This window comes from Nothoprocta perdicaria, unplaced genomic scaffold, assembly GCF_003342845.1.
Source record: "Nothoprocta perdicaria isolate Ctin4 unplaced genomic scaffold, notPer1 scaffold_71, whole genome shotgun sequence".
NCBI lineage: Eukaryota > Metazoa > Chordata > Aves > Tinamiformes > Tinamidae > Nothoprocta > Nothoprocta perdicaria.
The window spans coordinates 3,006,219-3,021,995 of record NW_020455988.1 but is presented as its reverse complement, the minus strand read 5'-3'; the positions used below and the strand labels follow the sequence as shown (position 1 = coordinate 3,021,995).

The window sequence follows — 15,777 nt, the reverse complement described above, 5'->3', positions numbered from 1 at the left end:
GCAGCTGGGGGGACGCCTTGCCCTCGCGCCGGACCGTTGAGAGCAGCCGTTGGGCGGGGGGGGCAGCTGGGGGGGACGGCCCGCCTTCGCGCCAGACCTTTAAGAGCAGCCGTTAGGCGAGGGGTAGCTGCGGGAGGGGGTGATGTTTTGCCCTAACGCCAGACCTTTAAGAGCAGCCGTTGGGCGAGGAGTAGCCGAGGGGATGTCCTGCTGTCGCGCCGGACTGTTGAGAGCGACCGTTGGGTGGGTGGCAACTGAGGGGACAGCCGATGTTCGCGCCGGACCTTTAAGAGCGGCCGTTGGGCGAGGGGCAGCTGGGGGGAGGCTCCGCCCTCGCGCCGGGCCGTTAAGAGCGCCCGTTGGGCGGGGGGCAGGTGAGGTGGGGGTTTTCGCGCGCGTGCTGTTGAGAGTGGCTGTTGGGCGGGGCGGCAGGGGCAGTTGAGCGGACCCCTCGCGCGCTCCGGACCGTTGAGAGCGGCCGTTGGGCGGGGGGCAGTTGAGGGGACGCCTGGCGCGCGCAGCAAACCCTTGGGAGCAGGGGGAACCGGCTCGCGTGCCGCCATCTCGAGGCCGGGGAGTCAACCGAGCGGGACGAGTGGCAAAAGTGGAGGTGTGTGTGGGGGGGTACGTGAACGCAGATGCGTGTGAAGCCGTGGCCTTATGGTGAAGGTGTTGGTAGGGATTTCCATGAGAGAGGGTTGTGCTGTGGCGGCAGAAGCGTCGCAGCAGAGCAACTGGTGGTTTTTGCAAAGTACCAGCAAGGTGCTGGAGCAGAGGATGCGTGGGCACATAGTAAAGTTGGTGGGGTATGGTATGGTTGCAGTGATGCCATGTTGTATAACCTGACTTAAAAGTGCTTCTCTCTGGCAAAGCATTGTGTTAGAGAGAGGGGGAAACCATGCAATGTGTTGCTGRCTGTTTCTTCATAAGAGTGCCACAAAAAAAGATGAGAGTTCTATGCTTCCTTATCTGGTGTGTACCCCCTTGATGTGGCTAACTCCTCAAAGATTTTTTTTTTCCTTATTTTAACTAATTCTATCATTTTGATTACCTTTATTATTAAGCTATAGGGATGTTTTATTTAAGAAAGTATTTTAGTAGCTTAGACAATTTTATGTAACTTTTAATTGAATAAGTTTTGAGATTAAGGGCCTTTTTCAATGTATCTATTATTGGGTTATACTATGCTTGTTTTTCCAGAGTGCAAAATCTAGTACCAAAAAGTTGGGAAATGACAGAATAAATGTTTTATGAATAATCCTAATACTGTTCCATGTATATATTCTCCCTGGCATAGAGTCTCAATTAACTAATTGCCCATTGTGTTATTAATAATCAATCTTTCATTTTCAGCCTTTAACTATTTTACATGTGATTCAGTGTTACTTACTTTGCACTTCATAGGTGGAAAACAAGCTGATGAAAAGACCACCTGTCTTATGAAAGCCACCTGTAAATCAGTGGCTGCTCTGAATGAGAAGCTCCCATTCTCTGCATTTTTGCTTTCCAGTCATATTGCCTTATTCACAGAAATGATATGTATTTAGTATTCTGTTTTTTAAAGATGTGTTTACAAGACTCAGCAGTACTTAAAGCAATGATTCTGAAATGAGTCACTCAGCAAAGCAGAAATGAAAGGTATGTAGTCTGATGCCAGAGGTTTGCTTTCCTTAAGTTGGTTGTGGTAGGGAGCTTAGTCCTGTCTCTGCAGCTCTCCAGTAAGTCAGAACAACATTTAAGCCTCATTTCATGAATGAGGAATCAGGAAAGAGATGTGAAAGCCTGACTTTACACATGATTCAATACTTTGCTTTACTGTTCTGGGTCACCATTTTTAATGAGCATTTGACATGCTTGATACTCAAGAACATCAAAAGTGTTATCTATCCTCAAAATTGTGGGGTAGCTGATTGAGGTCAGAAGTTGATCCTAATAGAATCATCCACTATGTTAATATACTCTCATTTCTGTTGCATCCTCTGGTCACTGGAGCTTAGGTATAAGTAATTGACAAGGGGGTTTGGAAAAATTGTATATTTAGTGTCAGAGTCAAGGTGAAAAAGCAAAAATCTCAGCTTCTGTGAAGAAGCTGAGTCCAGTGACTAGAGAATCACAGTGTTGCTTTTGTCAGTTTATTTCTTGAAGATGATGTTGGAGCATTTGGTTAACTTGTATATACCTTTATTTGCTGATAGATAATGTTTCAACTCCTCTGTACGTTAATAAACATAACTACCACAATGTTACAACTGTAATAGCTCAGAGAATAATTATATCCTTCTGGAAATCCAGTCAGTTCTGGCTACTGCGGTTTTGATCTGTTATATTTAAAATCCATCTCTTGCAATGATGCACAGTGATACACAGTTGATTTACTTAAATGTAAACAAAAATCCATCTATTACAATGATACAGTGATATACATTTGGGTTTGCTTAAATGTGAACAGAAGTATTTAATAGATTTCAAATGGCATCTTAAATATGGAGGCAGTTTGAAACTATCATGAAGTTTAGAAAAAAGCACCAAATACCAAGGTCTAAAATTTAAGGTAGTACCTGTTCCAGGTGATAATACTGTGTATTACTCTTTGTCCATAAGTTTCCTGCACTGTTAGGAAGTACAGCTTTGTATTAATCCACAAAGTATAGCTAAGTTTATAAAGGACCTTTTTACTTTCAAATCACATGATTAACAACTGTGGGTGACTTGAAACTTTATACAGGTTCTTTTAAATAGCTGCAGTTAGTAACTGTGATTCATTGCTTGTGAGGAGTAATCTGTTTTGTTGTATGACCAATAGCCAATTTTGCTATTGCCAAATATTGAATAATGTTATAAAATAAATTTGCAACAGAAGAAATTATCTTAAAACCATCTTTGATAAATAAAAAAATCGTAGTATATTTATAGTATCTATTGTAGGAACTACTCACACTTGATTGCCTCAATATGGTCTCCTTGGAATATAGGCGTTCAATGATAATCAGTAAGTACCTTCATCAGGTAACAATGGGCTGTGTAGTGTCATCTGTGTGTTGATTCGTAGCATACAAAATCTCAAGTGCACAGTATTTCGGTTACTGTTATGCAAAAATACTTATAAGTAAGGAAAGCCAATTTCCTTTCTTAAAGGAAAATAATACTAATGTTTTTAAAAAAGCACCTAGCTTGTGAAGAATGAATGCTGACAAAAATGTTTGTTGATTATAGTCAATGAAGTATTTGTTTAATTCAGATTATAGAGGCAATTGCGTCTATGGAAAACATGCGAAGTTCTGAAAGCATTTCAGAAAAACAGATATGTGTTGAATGGCATTTACAAATCGAACCTTTAAGGAACTGAACAATATATGTTAAATGTATTTTTGTATAGTGTACCCTCTTATTATTCATCACTTTGATTTATTCATGAAACATTYGCACTTGAACAGCTAAAAAAGAAAGTGTAGTACCATGCCTGGAATGAATTGAACAAGAACAATTTAGAGCCATTTGGGGACTGAAAATAATGTTTAGTGTTGTCTTTAAATAATGAAAGGCTAAATACTGTAGTGTCTTCAAAGCATTTTGATGCTAATATGATAGAGGGCAGTAAATGAAAACAAGCAGCACTCTTATCAGGAGCCACATTTCACATTCTTCAGATTATTTCAAGTTTTATATAATTCAAAAGTCATTGGTGCTTGTTCTTTGTTAGGCTATAATATATGAGTGGCAGAAATTGCATATTTAACATACCATACATAACAARTATCTTCTCAGTTTGATTAGCTTCCTTTTACAAATCTGATATTTACTAAGTAATAGATAGGCCCTGCTCTGTGTCAGATCCTTTGTGATATAGTGATTTCTCTAATGTTTTATTTCAAAATGTGTTTTTTGGGGTGTTTGGGGGCAGAGGGAGAAGTGCTTGCATTTACATTCAAACGTTTCAACAATGACTTGGATATATAACACTTATGCATGTATGGAAAGTCCTAAGAATATGGGCTGGCAACTTTAGTATTTAGGCTGAAAATATGTTTCTGGAAAAATTACAACTTATTACAAGCTTGTTTATCCAAGCCTTTAAGCAGAAGCTGGATTTTTTTGTTGTTTTTATTCACCCCTGTGGAGAAGACTTGGCAAAAAGATGGCTAGAAGAACTCTGAAAAGTATCTGTTGGGTCATGATTGTTTTTTAAATGCCRTTTGTTCAAGGGAACTGAAAAACATAATCCATGTGTTTCAAGTCCAATTTATTGTTTACTTTGAGGAAAGCTGATTAGGTCTTTAATGGAGCTGCACAGACCACACAACATCTTTAGGGGCACCTAAAGGATTTGGTCTATGTCCAGACAATGATTTCTAGTAACAAAATATTCCTGAAGATAATTTTCGTATCAAATTTCTCTGAAAGTTTTAAGTAGCAGTTTAAAAAGATAGGGCTACGTTAACAGAAAACACAGTAGTGYGAATCAAATAGTAGGAAAAAAATATATATACTTGTAAAGCATAATCACTTTTTTTCCCTAGCAAACACAATAAAATGCAAAAAACTCAATATACCCTCTTTCTTCACCCATACCAAGATTTCTGCTGTTAGGATAATTCACTGAATCTAATTGTTACTTTTTTTTTTTAAATTGAAGAAAACAGGAAGGCTAATTTTCCTGGCAGTGCTTGTCAGAGGAGTTCTGTTTAATCTATAAAGCCCTGATAATATGTATCATCAGAGGGAATCTTGTCAGTGTTTTAATGAAAAATATTTGTAAGGATTTCTGTTATTGTAACTCTATAATCTTACCAAACTTCCAGAGTTGTTTTTCTTGCCTATTAATTCTGTTTCCTGTTCAAGATTATCTGTTTTAGAGGAGACCAAATCTAATTTGKACCTGAATGCATGAAACCTAGTCTGTGCTAATTAAACTGGAGAAAAAATATTTTCTGTGAGAGTATAAAGACAGATCTTACATTTATCAATTTGGAAACAGGAAGTTTTTCTGCTGACAGAGTACATTGAGGACAGTTTCATTTTAGTTTTCTTGTAATGGTCTTGCTAAATTATTGTCACTTAGCTTTCTACAGGAGCTTAGAGCAGCATTGGCAAACTTGAAGCCTGCATTTTCCACGATGAAAAAGGATATAGAATTCATTGAAGTGGCAATCCATATTCCTGTGTTTTAGCTTGTGAGTAGTTTGTGAGATTATTACAGTTAAGAGTCTAATTTGCTGTATTTTAAGGTGAAAAGTATTTTGTCTTTTATTTTGTTGTAGCCAATTCAGGCAACTGTAATTAAATATCACAGGACTGTCTGTGGGATCCCAGTCCATTACAGATGTGAATTTAGCAAAAGTGATTATGCTCAAAAAACCTAATTTGAGGCACCTGCTTTGTCCAAATCAATGTCCTTGTCAAATGCAATTAAAAGTTTATTGCATTTTAGCACTGAGTGGCTGTGGTGTTTGCAAGTAGAGTATGTTAGATGTGTTTCAGAAATGCATCTGGCTTAGTTTTAGCTAAAAGGAATGTGATTAATATGCCTCAAGACCAGCTGATGTGAACCAGAGCTTGGTAAGAATGGACAACCAAATTTATCTCAAAAGTATTTCCCTGAAAGATGGATATTAACACAGACTTACTTTCAGCTGTAACTTTTGCTGCAAGTGGCCATTCTTATCTCCATGTAGCTGAAGAGACTTGATTTTTATCCCATGYCTCACTTTCCCTCGTGACAATAAAAGCATTTAAGCAGCTGCATGGCAAAGCAGGCTGGGGAGCAGATCAAGTGGCGAAGGAAATAAGTTGCTGAAATGGGATGTAAGCAGTTCTGGAATAAAGGTGTGCAGGAATTCTAGTAGATGTGCAATTCATTGTTTCCTTAAGATGTCCGTGTGGTTATAGCAATAATCTGCTGTATATGAAAGAAGGAGCATGCTCAGTATAAACTTCAAAGGAAAAAATGTAAGGTTGCACATTGTTTCATATTTGTACCAATTATGTAGTGTTGAGAAGCTTGCATGTGTTAGTGTGTTCAGCTGTGGTATCTAGAGATCTCTTATTACGAATTGATAAAATCTATACAGAAAAGGTGGTGGTGGGTATATGATGCGATCAAACTTACTTTTTTTTTGTTTTTCTTTGTTTTACCAAATCCATTTAACAATTTGAGAAAAAAATGTTCAAGGAGCTTCATTAAAGAAGCAGAATGCTTCATGATAATTYGTTAGTCTCACCTAGTCCTTCTGAATTCGTCTGTGTAAATTATCTGACTGTAATGACGTAAGGTTTAATCTGGTCTCAAGTGATTCAAGAAGGATATTATTTTTTCCACTTTCTTCACTTTCTTTTCTGGATGTGGGTGGTTTTTTTTCCTCCTAACTAAGGGTGGAAGACAGTATGCTTGAATAGCTAAAACCACTTTTGGGAAATCTTTCAATTTATATAATTATATAGACATAGGTATCCTGTGTCTATCCAACAAAGAGGATGTATGACAGTAATAGTGAAGTGCAGTATGCAAAATCATTTGCAAGAACCTGAACATACAGAACTGTCACTGGTTCATTTTCAGAAAGCAGCATATTTGCTCAAAGGTAGTAATAGACATGTTAAACCCTCCTGTGAGGGCAACCTGCTAGAGAAATACCAAAATGAACATTTGGAGGGCTCTGCAGCTGGATCATATTTTAGGACTGGTAATGAATTGGGAATTTGGATTTTGCCAAGGGAGAAGAAGTTTAGTATATAAAATTCTATGTTGAGGGGACATATTTGCTGGGGAAACTTATTATCTTATGTGAACTTTAACAGTATTTGGGCGTTGCGGTTGTTTTTGCAATGCTAAAGGTGAATTGTGTGAAGGCAGGTTCATACTAACTCAATTTCTTTCTGTCTGATGGGCAGAAATAAAAATAGTTTGTTATACAGTTAGTGTCTAGAATTTCTGTCCTAAGGCATTAGAGATGATGCTGAGGTGGATTTAATATAAGGAAGTAAGTATTCTTCTGAAGTTGTTGGTCAAAGTATTGGATTATTTTTTTATAATAGACTGCTAACTCTGTTCACTTCATAAAACTGTACATGTTTATGTAATGATTTCCTGTTTCATTAATAGTAACAATGCACACAGAAGTTAATGTTTTGTCATTGACTTTTTAACAACATTAGTTTATCCAACACTGATCCAACACTGATTTGATTTCTTTTTTTCTTTGACTGTCACATATTTGTAAATAAAGGGACAAAAGTCAGCTAAAACCAGAGGACTTTCTCTGCTACAACACCATGGTTTAAACATACCCTTTGCATTGAACAGCAACTGCTTCTCACAGGTCCTATGGGAGAAGGAAATTGTTTTATTACATCTCATGGTGAGAAATATACATACCTAATCCCTGTCGTTCGTCTCCTCTGTCCAGAATCACTGAATAGTCAGAGATTTTTATATTATGTCAGTTGCTTTGAAACAGACCAAGCAATGCACTTTTGAAACTATTATTGCAAAGTAAAGGATGGAATATTTAAACATATTTCCAGTTTATGTAAAGATGGTTCTGGGGATAATGTAAGAGTAAGCTTTGGGTAGTGGTTGTTTCTATTAGCAATAACAGCAGTTAAAAGAAACTTGATGCAGCTTGTCCCATTTATTTTAAGTGGTCTTAAACTTTTTCCGTAGTGCTCAGAAGAACGTAGTATATTATTTTAGGTTCTGCCATTATGCTATGTTTTCTTTTGAGGATTTATTAGTGTCTAAAGCATTTCTGTATTAGAAGTTCCTTTGGTCTAGTTCTGGTAAAATGAACTGATAGTAAAAATTTGCTGTCAAAGGGATGACTGTTTTTTGCGTTGGTGGGTAATAGAGGACGAGGTAGCATATTTTTGAAATAGAGAAATGAGTTCTGACCTCTGTATTTCATCTTCATAGGTGGTTACTAGACTACCTTTAGACCATCTGTGGATGGATATGGCCTCACAGGGGAAGATGCAGTAGTGATGATTATACTAGCATATGCATGACAGGTCAGGGAAAAGCCTAAACAAGAAGGAAGGTTGTATCCTTCCTTTCTCAGTAGAGTTGAGTCTGTGCAGTGGCTCAGAAACAGCTCTGGGCACATAGTGGTAACCCTGTCAAGTTAGATAGTTGGGTATCTTTCCGGGTCTGTCTATGGTTGTGTCTACATGGGACAATGCTATGCTGTGGAAAGCTATTCCAGCTTATTTGGCTCTGTGTTGCTGTTGCCACTGTAATGGCCAGGAATATTTCTGTACTGAGAAGACCTGAAAAATCAACCCTAAATTCATCCCATTTGTAGGAAAATGTTTTCTCTGTGGTGAATCTTAGTTTGTCTGCTCCAAACAGTACTGAGCTCAAGAATGAGAATGATGAAAGATGAGGTCTGACTGTATAAGGATAGAGCAACTATTTGTTTTSATAAGCAACTCAGCAATTAGCAACAGAAGGTGTATAGATGATGAAAATATTCTTACTATGTGCTAGTTAAATAGGCCTTTTAAGGGTAGAAGTGCAGCTGCTCTGCAATCTGATGCAGTGATGACAGCAATGTCCCATGCTTTAAGATAATTGCTTTAATTGAAACAGGTGTGSCACAAGGCTGTAGCAATTTAGCTTCTTCAAGATCCCACTTTAAAGTTTATAAGCAGTCTCTTATTTTCATTTCCATTAGTGGAACATCATTGAGAAGCAACATGACTTACTTGAAAATATATTCCATTATCTGCAAGTACTTAAGTGCTTTCTGTTGTCTTTCCCACGATGAATCTGTTTTGGCTTGCTTCAGAGGATTTGCCTTGTAGAATTCCAGCAAACAAGAGCTAGAGATGCTTTTTAAGATACATTTACTGGATGTATGTCAGGTGCTCTGACTGGGAAAATAAATCCTCTAGTTGGATGAGGGGCAGTTGGTTGTGTTAGGGACACTGATTAATGCTGAATTAAATAGCCCCTTTCTGTTTCCAAATGTGAAATTGCAGGAGTGGTTTAGAGGCCAAGGGAAACTTTCTGTAATTCCTTGTTATTAGCACTTCTAAATGATCAGTGAAGGAATAGAAATAGATAAGTGTAATTTCCTTATGAAAACTGCAAAGCACTCAAGAAACTCAAATTCTTATGTTTCTGGAGTCTCAGTCTAAGCATTTGAACGAAAACTATTTGAATTGAACTGTGTAAGAGTAGGAATCTGGACCTCTTCTTTCCTTTTCCCGTTTGTGATGTCTGTCATTATGTTTTTACTCTTAAATCTGTAGAAAATAAATTACATGCATTCAAGAGAATGGGGAGAAAGGGGAAGCAGAGGCAGTACTTTGGGGGGAAAATGGACATTTTTCAAACTCTAGCAGTTTACGAAGTTATAGACTTTAGACAAAAAAAAATACATATTTCTGTGCAATTGAGTCTTGTGGTAAAATATGCTGTACATTTGCCCTCATGATGTTCCTGGAGGTTTAGGATACTAAAAAAATCTGATCAGACTTTTTTCTCTGATTAGTACATGATTGACGTCTAGAATCATAAACTACTGTTCCTCTCCTTTCCTTCTTCAAGTATAGTTTGGGAGAAACTCATAACAATCCTGGAGAGTGTAGTCTACTGCTCATAAGCAAATTAAGGATGATCAGATATCATCTCTGCTTGTGTTGCCCTATCATGCTACCTCTAATGCATTTCATTAATGTATTAGAAGATAAGCAGCAATTTGTACTATATGGTTTTTCCACTACTCTTCTGAGATATCCTTTAAGTATACTTGTTTTAACAAATTCTTCCTGATGGACAGTAGCTTTTTTTGTGCTGACAATTTTATTTACTTATTATATAACTTCCAATTTTCTGACATTTAAAAGACCCAACAACCCCCCCCATCCTACCCTACCTATAGACAGTTGAGGAGCTTTATTACAGGAAAAGACAAAAAAGGATGAATTATCTTCTTTAGTAACTAATCCTATCTGTTCACTTTAGAGTTGGAGTGGAGGGAATAGGAAGAAGACAAGTTGTGCTGAAAGCTCGTAGAGAGAGAGAAGAGAGGAAAAAAAAAAGCTATTCTTAAATAATTTACCTCTCCCCAGCTTTATGCTGTTGTCATTCCATTGACTTCCCTGGGTCAGTGAAATTATGTTAATATTGTTTTTTTCTGGGAACAACTGTAGTAAAATGCAAATTTCTAGAAAGGTCAAGTATAGAATCTACAAATCTCAAACCTTTTGAGAACAGAGGATAACTCCCATCTGTGAAGATGATGTGCTTTTGTGATGTATCACTGATATTATCAAAGGTTAATATAGCTAAATACTTCTTACTGATTTGTAGAAGAACACAATCTTACTTTTTTAGGGATTGCAAGTTTTGTTTAAATTTGGATATGATGGAACATATTTAAAAGTAGCTATAAGCCCTAAATCTTCAATTTTCTTCTTTTGCTTTTCTAATGTGTTTCCTGCATCACAGTAATCCCCTGCATGGGGTTTTGCCTTCATTTTTTGATACACTTGTTCTATTTTTTTCTTTCAAAATRTATCTTTTAATTGCTGATTTGTTCATGGACAAGCCCTTGATTTCAACTTGCTCATGCTAGTCTGCTGAGCTATTCTTGTTTCTCTTGATTCTTTTTCTTCAGACATTTCAAAMAAGGCTTCAAGTGGCATGTTTCATGAGACTGTACTTCCTTGAGCAGCCACACATCAGTATCTAAAAACAGTTTGCTTGTCAGAAGCGCCCTTTTGTACTGTGGATGACTTCATAAATTCTCTTATTGTTTCTCATTGCTGCACTAATAATACATCTTATTTCTATCTTTGAATTGCTTTCCAAGTGGAAGTTGAAGCATGACTTAATTTCATCAGAATATGATAGTTTCTATTATATTAATTTTCAAGGGAACAAAATTCATGTTAGCTTACATTATATACCAAATGCAGTAACTTCAAAGAAATATCCAATGAGAGATGAAAATAATACAGGAGAAAAATTTTAGCTGAAAAGTTCAGAAGTATTGATGTGTGTTCAGTATTTGGAAGTCTTGAAGACAAAATTCAGTTTTTGTTGTTTTGCATAATAATGTGAACATGCGATATTCTGAGCTGTTTTGTCAGCATTTTTTGGACATTCTGCCTTAACCTAGAAATGTTTTAGGCTGGTCCTCCTTCTGCCTGTTTCTTGAGCACCTCAAGATATTGACTGGGGGGAAAAAAAACTAACTTTCTGGCTTCTGATATATAAAATGAATTCCAAATGCTTTTGAAATGATTTCTTGATCTTGTCTCTTTAGAACATATGAAGGATATCCTTGTGATTTATGAACAAGAAGCGGAAGAATGGGCTCTGTATTTAAAAACTCTCTTCAGGCACATACTGAATGAAGAAGGAATCTTACTGTACAGTCTTGACACTTCATCTATCAAGCCCTTGGAGTTATTTTCTTTATCCTGTTATAAATGTAAACTGCTGATACTATCAGGTGGACTTGTTAAAAGTCTGAATCAAAAGAGAAGTTATTTTCTTGAGCAAGTTCTCAAACCTCCAGATGATGTGGTGATTCTGCTTTGTGGAGTAGAGAATTCAGACATTCTTTATAATGTACTGACTCTATCTAGAGGCAGCAGAGAGATCTCCGCTGATCAAGAACCTGAGGAATATCTCTCCATTGTTACTAGAATTATTCAGTCAGGTAAGCTAAATCCCAGTAGTTTTACTAAAATAATTTTCTAGCTGTATTAATATCCTTTGAAAGTTGAGGGGGGAAGTAGTATTTTATCTTCTAAAAAATTATCTCTTTTCATCTTCATCCGGCAGTTTGTTTTCTTGATGATGCATTTGTCATTGAAGTTTGAAATTATAATATTCTTAGTCCAGCTTCAATGTCAGAAGGAAGCAGCTTTAGAAAATCCAAAAGCCGCCACTGGCATCTGTGAATTTACCATCACTATGTCATGGTGAGATTGAAGAGGTGATACACGGTTTGTTTCTCTTTCCTGAGTTTGCTAATCTCAAACTGTACAAAAAATCTGGATTTTTCTTTCCTCTATTTAAAAATTCTTTAGTTGACAATGTCTCTCTAGCTAAAACTGACTGCCTGAAAAATAATTACTGACTGTACCACGGTTGGGTGGATGGTTTCATTTCCAGCATGCCACACAAGMTGGTGTTGGGGGGTGGGAGCGCGCAAAAGTACCCTTGCTGTTTTACAAATTCAAGAAAAAAATTTGCTCTAGAAACTCCATATCTGTTTATCTTTGCAAAGCCATGGAAGCAACCAAAAAGCATTGAAATAAATATAAGCACTTCCTGAAATGCAAGGAAAACTTTTTTCCTGGTGAAGGGAGATACTGAAATAGCAAATAAGTCTTGTGCTAGTCTGTGCATGTAGTTAGGCCTAATTTGCAAGTACTTGGTCTAGTTGCACAACTGTAACTGACAAGAGGTTTATTAGGATGGCATTTATTTTGGCCTCTTTGGAGAGAGAACCTTTGAGAGCATACTTAGTGTATTTTTGTGGTCACTAGGTCTCTTGCTGCTCTCAGCTTCTATACTTTGTGTGTCGTGCAGGACACTGTGGTTCTGTCTCTGCAAATCTGCAGGGTGCCACGCTTCTGGCACAGGAGCTTAGTTTTGAGAAGGTTAGCCTGTAGCTCAGGAATTTTACTCAGAGATGAACCTGTTTCTGGAAGCATAATGGATTCAAATGAGCAAGAAATACTCCTTTGATCACATGGGCAGAGACCCTACCCAAGTCACAGTGGACTAGTTGGATGGCACACTGCCTTGGGCTTGAGCAAATAAGCTTAAGCAGTGTACATTGCGTTCAAATGTGCCCTGAATATCTCTGCATTTTTGTCAACTCCCCTTCCCAAYGGTCTGTCTAACATTTTGTACTGATTGGTGTTTATTCACCTTTTTGTCACTGTATCCTGTTCTTCTGTGTAGCTCCCAAAACCTAAACTGTGAAAATTAAAGGTGCTTGCTTTTTCAGGAGGTAGTGGTTCCACCTTTTGACAGTGTCTGATATTTAGCTTCAGGGAAAGATTCCTGAGCAGGATTTCAGTGGAATAAAATCCATCATCTATACAGTGCACACGCATATATGTATAGAAGGAACTGGGCCCAGAGACTGTTGGTTGACTCATGCACAGGAAATTGCAAACCTCTCTGAAAAGATAAACATTTTCCTAGAAGAAAGATCATGATTTTTCCTCTGGTCTGCATATTCACAAAATATTTACTGCATCTGCCTTCAGGACTTCTCCATAGAATGTAATGCCAAGCAACCAAAAGAGGTTTAAATGATGTCTGTGTTTGGCAGTGACCTGTATCAACAGTTTGAGACAAATGTAAAGATTAAGTAATGAGAAGATGTCTAAGACTACAGTTTCCATGTACACAGCTTTGCAAGGCATGCATAGACTGCAACTGAGAGAAGAGGAGCTCAAATTTGGGAACAGAAAATAATGTTACCACCTAATGTTTGTTATTGTATTGTTATGCAGATAGCTAGATAGCTAAGATAAAGGCTCTGAGCTTGATGGTGAGATTTTTTTTTCTTTTTCTTTCTTCTCTGCCCTCCTTCCCCCACGTACTTGTACCCTTGCCATCAGGTAGACCAACTCGGATATATTGTGCAGAATTTGACTAGCAAGTACTGTAAATATTTATAGTACAAATTAGCTGTTACCTGGCRGTTAATTTAAGATCTGAGGAATAAGGATGATTGTATCTTATTGTTKATCTCTGCTTAAAGGTAATGATTAGTTTGCAGTGTCCGTATTTGTGTTAGTCTTCAGTAGAGTTTTATTAAGTTATTTGCTTTTGTGTTATCTTTGGCTGGGATTTTGACAGATTATGCTTTTGGGGAAATATTTATTTCTTTGAGTTTAAAATGCCTTGCTAAGACTGTTATTAAGTACACTTGACTTGTCCTGTGGCACTATTTCTATATGCCTGTCTTCAGGGTTACATACTCACAAGGATTTCTCATCTCTCTATAGGTCACCTTCTTCCGCTTTTAATTTTTTGTGTGTGCTTTTCTGTTCCTGATATTTCTGCTTTTGAAGATAATGATCAAAACACTAATGTGTATGTTCTTCATTTTTTCCCTTTCCCTCTTTTCAGAAATGTTATTAATTACTGTTAACTTTTTTATTGCATACATTTGTAACTTCATGTCTCAGTATTAACAAAGAGCTGTCAGCATACAAATGTCAGAATTTGTAGTCAAGTAATAGGCTTTATGATTCACTGGCAGTGCACTCTTATTCTCCACCACAGCTAAATCCRCTTAATCCCATAGAACATCAGGTCCCCAGGGTGCTAGGTGTGATTCATTTCAGGGAGCAAGAACAGTATGGAATTCATTAGAACAATGGAAGATGGATACTGATTCAAGTACCTACCTTCCAGACCTGAATAGCCACTAATGGTATAGCTTAGATGTCAGTAAGCACTACCCTGTCACTATAGCTTTCACTGTCCACTGCAGTTGGTAGGCAGTATAAGGCGAGTCTCATCTCTTGAATCCCTTCTTTCTGTCTCAACAATCTGAGATGATTTTAATTAAACTCCTTGTTCTTATGCATGGATTGTCTTTAATTATCCAACTGCATCCCCACCCTTCTTTTAAGAACCTGGCCTTTTTAGTACACAGGGTGAAATAGTACTCAGTTAATGACCAGTTATATACTTTTTGTGTTTGATTATATTATTTCTGTATTGAATGCCATTCAAATCCAGTTGAGAGCTTAATTATTATTTTTCTAATGTACTTTTCCATCTAATTCATTTCTGCAGTATGCAAGTGCTATCCAAAGGGTAGTTGATTTGATCACCATTTGATCACTACTATGTATTAGTATATGATACACTAATACYGCATTAGTATTTACCAAGAATAAGGTGAGGCAGTTCTGTTGCTTGCAATGCCACACAGAAGCATGACTTCTCAGCCAGTGTATGGAGTATACCTTATGTCCATGTCCAAACTCCTGTTAATTTAAATTGAGGTTGTGAATAGTCAGGTCTATGGTTGTGAAGTCTTAAAGTGCTCAATCATGGAAAGTGCAATACACAGCCAGTCAGCACCTCTGAAAAGCATATTTTACAAGGCTTGCCTGCCTTTTTGCCTAGAAACTCCGGGATGGGAAGAGGAATGACTTAAATTCTCCAAAGCGGTAGTCAACAGTTTGATTTATGATACAGAAATCTCCCTAAGAGCAAATTAAAGATTCTCAGAAACATTCAGATTCTCAGAAACATTCAGGTTGGAGAGTGATGGTCACTCTCATCAAGGTTGATGACCATTTAGTTATTTCTGAGGAGATACCTATTAAAAATTACTCTTTTTTTCTCTCTTCCCCCCCTTCCACGCAGGTAAACCACAGAACAAAAGCCTTGAAGACTCTCTGTCTTATGTATATGAAGCAGTTCTTGCAGATGGTGAGTTTGAATTCCCCTTGCGTTTACTAGAATAAAGCCAGTAGTCTTCAGATAATTAATTTTGTTCTCTTACATCTTGTCAGACATGAAAGGCAATAAACTAACCTTACCTTAGCTGTGTAGAGGAACATGCCTTGTTCTCAAATATCTACCCACACATCTACAACCCACATCTTCTTGTGAAGAGTGTGAAAAAGGGAAGAGCTCTGACAGTGGCTTTTCCCTTTTCCTTGAATTTCAGAGTACAGAAAAGGGAAGACATGGAAAGGTTTTCTTTTCTGTTCCTAATATATTTGTAGTAGAAAGGGGACTGACTGAGATTTCAGATAGAAAAATGCTGCTTGTGTTAC

At 37.3% G+C, this 15,777-nt stretch overlaps 1 protein-coding gene across 1 annotated transcript in view; it reads left to right on the top strand.

Annotated features, from left to right (window-relative positions):
* Positions 1–207: 207 nt before the first annotated feature.
* BANK1 (B cell scaffold protein with ankyrin repeats 1) overlaps positions 208–15,777 on the top strand; it is a 91,476-nt gene continuing 75,906 nt past the window's right edge. The window contains exons 1-3 of the mRNA XM_026050892.1: positions 208–243; positions 11,271–11,669; positions 15,362–15,427. Of these exons, the coding sequence (XP_025906677.1) occupies positions 11,276–11,669; positions 15,362–15,427 (460 nt within the window). The 5' untranslated portion in view covers positions 208–243; positions 11,271–11,275. The remainder of the gene's footprint in view (positions 244–11,270; positions 11,670–15,361; positions 15,428–15,777) is intronic.